The sequence below is a fragment of the Oikopleura dioica genome, chromosome 1, assembly GCF_907165135.1.
Source record: "Oikopleura dioica chromosome 1, OKI2018_I68_1.0, whole genome shotgun sequence".
NCBI classification, from domain to species: Eukaryota; Metazoa; Chordata; class Appendicularia; order Copelata; family Oikopleuridae; genus Oikopleura; species Oikopleura dioica.
Genome location: NC_137291.1, coordinates 8,126,953 through 8,131,522, shown reverse-complemented (window position 1 = coordinate 8,131,522; position 4,570 = coordinate 8,126,953). Strand labels below are relative to the sequence as shown.

At 43.4% G+C, this 4,570-nt stretch overlaps 3 protein-coding genes across 3 annotated transcripts; all 3 read right to left on the bottom strand.

The window, feature by feature from the left end:
* Nucleotides 1–2: 2 nt before the first annotated feature.
* On the bottom strand, nt 3–2,058 carry LOC145710891 (nucleolar protein 58-like). The gene is made up of 8 exons (XM_081788606.1): nt 1,930–2,058; nt 1,652–1,888; nt 1,398–1,607; nt 1,023–1,358; nt 745–982; nt 529–700; nt 285–486; nt 3–238 (listed from the first exon to the last, which is right to left on the bottom strand). Exons 1-8 carry the CDS (start codon nt 1,978–1,980, stop codon nt 182–184), a joined length of 1,503 nt encoding a protein of 500 aa, XP_081644732.1. The 5' UTR covers nt 1,981–2,058; the 3' UTR covers nt 3–181.
* A 178-nt stretch (nt 2,059–2,236) lies between these two features.
* LOC145710937 (uncharacterized) lies at nt 2,237–3,026 on the bottom strand. Its single transcript, XM_081788653.1, has 3 exons — nt 2,585–3,026; nt 2,397–2,536; nt 2,237–2,357 (listed from the first exon to the last, which is right to left on the bottom strand). Exons 1-3 carry the CDS (start codon nt 2,838–2,840, stop codon nt 2,259–2,261), a joined length of 495 nt encoding a protein of 164 aa, XP_081644779.1. The 5' UTR covers nt 2,841–3,026; the 3' UTR covers nt 2,237–2,258.
* Nucleotides 3,026–4,472, bottom strand: LOC145710910 (uncharacterized). The gene is made up of 3 exons (XM_081788627.1): nt 3,786–4,472; nt 3,319–3,443; nt 3,026–3,278 (listed from the first exon to the last, which is right to left on the bottom strand). Exons 1-3 carry the CDS (start codon nt 4,453–4,455, stop codon nt 3,066–3,068), a joined length of 1,008 nt encoding a protein of 335 aa, XP_081644753.1. The 5' UTR covers nt 4,456–4,472; the 3' UTR covers nt 3,026–3,065.
* Between the last annotated feature and the right edge of the window lie 98 nt (nt 4,473–4,570).

The window sequence follows — 4,570 nt, the reverse complement described above, 5'->3', positions numbered from 1 at the left end:
GATTTTATCGGCGATTTACTTTATTTACTTGCTGTTCAAAATAAAGGACTTACAGTCTAAATTTTCTAAAGTGTTGAACAGAAAAGATAACAGAAATCAAGCCGAGTTGGAAGTCAGGGAGAATGAGACAAGCAGTCTTCAGATTTTTTCGGGATGGGGACTTTGGAGCTAAGAGCGCTTTTTACTCTTCTTCGGGTTCTTCTTTAACCTTATCCTTCTTCTTCTTCTTTTTCTTATCCTGAAACGAATGGTGTAATTATAATGTCATGAAAGAGATTTCTTGCCTTCTTCTCTTTCTTGGGAGTGTCTTCAGTTTCTGGTTCAGTCTTAACACTTTCCTCGCTCGCTTCTTCCTTTACCTTCTTCATCTTCTTTGGCTTTGGCGACTCCTCGACCTTCTCCTGCTTTCTCTTGAAAGTATTGTCAGCAGCAGCGTCGTAGGTGACAACATCCGACTTATGTCTGTACTTGTCTCCTCCAGCGGATCTAAAACACGATTAACGAAACCAAAAAGGAAGAATTGCTCACTTTCTACCGCCGGAGATCTTGGCCTTTCGGAGCTCGAGTTCCTTAGCTCGTTTCTCGAGCTGCTGGCGGGCTTCAATGGCGAAGTCGACGTTGGTCTCGTCGTCTCCTTCGCAGAGAGCGTCGTATCGGATCGCCAAAGCGGCCTTGGCAGCCAACATTCGGGAGATTTTACCTTATCAACGAATAGAAAGTTTTCATAAAGAACGAAAAGGGTACCTTTGTGCTTGGGAGCAGCCTGGCCGACCATGCTAGCGTGGTAGATAAGACCGTACTTGGGAGTATCCTGCTTGGTCTTCAATGCTCTGAAGAGAGCCTTTTCAGCTCCGAGAATTTGAACAGTTGAGGCGGGATGCTTGGCCAAGTTGAGGAGAGAACCAGCGTGGGCGATGAGTCGGGCTCCGACGAGTTCTCCGAGGAGGACGGTCAGGTTTGGCGCGATAGCAGCCATTCGGTTCTAGAGCTCGATAGAAACTTTTTCTCGGGGAGTTTATTACCTTGAGGTATTCGAACAGCTGGGCTCTGTAGGCAGTGATCTCGACGACCTGCTCAGCAAGAGCAAGAATGTTTTCCAAATCATCTTCGCTGATGTCTGTTCCCATCGAAACCTCGGCGAGTTCCTTGACCTGTTCTTCGATATCCTCGGGAAGGATGTCGCTGAAATCGGTCTCGGAGCAGTTGACACGGTACTGCATCTTGATGATGGTCTTGGCGTAGGCGAGGTTGTCGGTGACGACCTTGCCCATTTCGGGGAAGTGCCAGCCGTACCATTCGCGGACGCGCATGATGTAGTTGTTCAATTCCTTGTCCAAATCGTCAAGAAGAGAGATGGCCTTAATTTTAATGGAGAAGAAAGGGAGAGAGGAAGTTACCTGGACGATCATGGTGTCAACTTTGTCGGGAGAGAACTTAAGTTTGTATCGGGAAAGCGAGTGAGCCAAACCCAAAGCCATGGCGGATCGCTCGGATTCCTGGATTCCGGTCATTTCGACCAAATGCTCTCGGATGCCTCGGGTGAGCTCGTGAATGGCAGGAGAGTGGATGCATTCAAGACCGATTTGTTCTCGGATCATCGATCCAAGCTAGAAAGGATATTCTTCCAATGAAACAAAAATGAAACGCCTACCTTAGTGTCAGAAACAGCGAGGGTTTCGATGACATCCTCGTTGACGAGCTTCTTCAACATCTTTTTCAGAGTCTTTGGCGCCTTTCCTTCAGTGAGAGAAACAGCAGCTTGAGTAGCTTCGACCTGATCAGTGAACTTCTTGAATTTCTTGAGCTGAAGAACTCCAGAAAGCTGGGAAGGGTCCTTGAAAAGCTGCTCGACATCGGAGACATCGGCGATTTTGCCTTCATCCAAGACCTAGAATGAATTGTAAAGATGATAATTGAATTATTTTTAACCTGGAAGAGGGCAAAGCCTACAGGAGATTCGTACAGTACGTTCAGAGGCATGTCCGATACTCTTTTCGATCTAAAAAAGTATTTTTTAGTAGAATCGATAGAAAAGATTCTCAGAAGAAGAAAACATCCATCACTAGAAAAATGATTTTAATCAGGCGATAATCCTCTATTCCTTGCTTTGAAAATTCTCAAAAATTAAAGAAACGCGTGCGCGCAGTGACCAATAAAAACGCGAGCTCGGGGCGAACTTCCAAAATCTTAGAAAACTCCCATTTTCGCGAAAAGCAATGATTACGAATAGAAAAGGCATTTATTACAGAGTTTTTCAGTCAATCAGTCAGGTCTTTAGCGACAATTTGAATCACGTGTTCACTGCTTTCATGGCTGTTGACTTTTTCTTCCAGTCTTCTGAAGTGTTCTTTGTTTGCCTAAAATTTTCTTCACTAAAAAGATTCATTAATCTTCACCTTTGCGGCTGATATAAGATCTTTCATTGATTTATCAAAAGTTTTCTTGGAAAAGATGACTTTTCCTTCCAGTGATTCCGCAGTCTTCTTCATGTAAGCGTGAAGCTTCATCATGTCTCGACTCGATCTATTGACGAATTCTGAAGAATACAACTGTATAACTCACTATTTTCTATTCCGATACAAACCAGTGACCTGTGTGTCCAACTCGTTAACTCTTCCTCCCGTCGCTTTTTCCAGCTCGTCCACTTTCTTATTCAGATCGTCCAGAAGAACATCGTAGACGAAGGAATTCGTCTCCGCCAAATCGCCTTCGAGCCTGGTCAGTCGATCAATGATCCCTTCTATTTCCTCCGTCATTTCTTCGATTCTCAAATTTGAAATGTCACGTCGAACTGGCGCTTGATTATCCGGCGTTTGACTTCTGAAATCCATCTCTTGCATCGAAAATATCGTGGCATTGAGTCGTTTGGAGAAGTTATCCACTTTTCTAGCGCGGTTCCATGCTCCCTGCGCTAGTTTATGGGCGGCGGAGATATCTTCGTTGATTTTTGTCGAATTGAATTCTGATTTTATCGAATCGACAGAAGCTTGGCAAGAGATTATCGTTTCGTTGAGTCTTTCAAGAGTTTTCTAACAACGATTTTTCGTCGTTTATGATTTCAGTGTTCAGAAAACTCGGCTCACGTCCAATTCGTTCATGACAATTTCCGAAGGCTGATCCGCTACGAGCGGAAGATTGTCAATTTTCGCGCGTAAATTACGAATAGCTCCTTGATTCCGGCGCATTTCAGCATCGTTGCGCTCGATTTTTGACTCTAGCTCGATTCTGACGTTGTTTTGCATTTCCTTCGTCTGCATGAGGACTGATCCGATTAGGTCCTTTAAAATGTGCTAATTGCATGAAAGAGCGAAAGAATACCTGGGCAGGCTCTGCGACAGTAACTGGTTGATAGGTAGCAAGAAAATGACCCATTTCCGTGAGACGAGTGTCCATTCCTTCCTGAAGCTGCTTGATCGCATTTTGTTCCTCCACGTATGTCAGAACTAAAGATAGATTTTCTTGAGATACCAAAGATTCAGAGCGATGATAAGATTAGGAGATTTCAAATCCCCCGCTGAGCGTCTCATCACGCCCTCCTTTGGATCGTTTTCTCATAAAAGCCACGAAAGAGTTTTCACAGTATCAAAAGAATATTGATAAAATGCTTTCCATACAAAATTGAGTCTCCGCACCATCGCTTTTGATAAGCTATTTTTATCGCTACAAAATGAAGCAAAATGCAATATTGCCTATCATTCAGTAGAGAGAGGCTACTAGCCAAATTATGTTCTGCAAGTAAATAAAAAATAATTCATGAAAATAAGTGGTTTTCATCACTCGTTTACCTGCGTTGTAAATATCGTTGTTCCTTTCCTCAATCCTTTTCGCAAAATTATCGCAGGCGGACGGTCTTCCTCCCTTCAAGCACTTTGCCTTCGAAGTATCAATTTCAAGCGATCGAATTTTTCCACCAAGGCTATCTCTAGTCACTTTCAATTTTTTCGTAAGAAATTCGAACTTTTTCTGGCAAACATGAATGTGTTTCGCAACTGCACTTTTAACCATTTTCAAATCATACGCGTCCGCTGCTGAAGGAGGAGCTGTATCATTTGGACTCGCAGGAATTCTCGCAAGAACAAACGATCTTCGAATCTGGCCGCATATTACTGTTTCTTCAGGCTGTAGTTTTTCGACCGAATCAAAAAGCGAACACAGCTTGTCCGCATTGAGATAATTGTACCCAACACATTTTTCATAAAACGTACAGATAGTTGCACAGCTTTCATCAGAATCCGCGTTGACTTCTTTCCATTCGTTCCCAACAATTTTCTGCCCGATAGCTTTCTCTACGGCAGTTTTCTTCTGAAGCTCTTCTGTTTTCTTGTTCAATTTGTAATCGAGGATGTCAACAAGTGTATTTACAACGGTACTATCTTTGAGCAGCTCTTTCACCTCTTCCTTGATTTCCGTACTTGCGATCGCGGTGAAAACAAAAAGCAAAAGCCGCGAATTCATTATTATGCTGTCGGATAATGAACGGTCATCACCGGTTATGAGGAGTAAACATGCTAGCTACTCAAAACTCGTTAGATCGGCCTTTTACGATTTCGAAAGCGCGCGTGCAGCTTTG

Coding starts and splice junctions, on each gene's coding strand:
- LOC145710891 (XM_081788606.1), bottom strand. CDS start 1,980: ATGCCTCTGAACGTACTGTACGAATCTCCTGTAGGCTTTGCCCTCTTC. Junction 701..744: donor GGCTGCTCCCAAGCACAAAG/GTACCCTTTTCG, acceptor TTCGTTGATAAG/GTAAAATCTCCCGAATGTTG. Junction 487..528: donor AAGATCTCCGGCGGTAGAAA/GTGAGCAATTCT, acceptor ATCGTGTTTTAG/ATCCGCTGGAGGAGACAAGT.
- LOC145710937 (XM_081788653.1), bottom strand. CDS start 2,840: ATGCAAGAGATGGATTTCAGAAGTCAAACGCCGGATAATCAAGCGCCA. Junction 2,537..2,584: donor GTTGGACACACAGGTCACTG/GTTTGTATCGGA, acceptor TGTATTCTTCAG/AATTCGTCAATAGATCGAGT. Junction 2,358..2,396: donor ATCTTATATCAGCCGCAAAG/GTGAAGATTAAT, acceptor AGAAAATTTTAG/GCAAACAAAGAACACTTCAG.
- LOC145710910 (XM_081788627.1), bottom strand. CDS start 4,455: ATGAATTCGCGGCTTTTGCTTTTTGTTTTCACCGCGATCGCAAGTACG. Junction 3,444..3,785: donor CAACGATATTTACAACGCAG/GTAAACGAGTGA, acceptor ATCTATCTTTAG/TTCTGACATACGTGGAGGAA. Junction 3,279..3,318: donor CTGTCGCAGAGCCTGCCCAG/GTATTCTTTCGC, acceptor CACATTTTAAAG/GACCTAATCGGATCAGTCCT.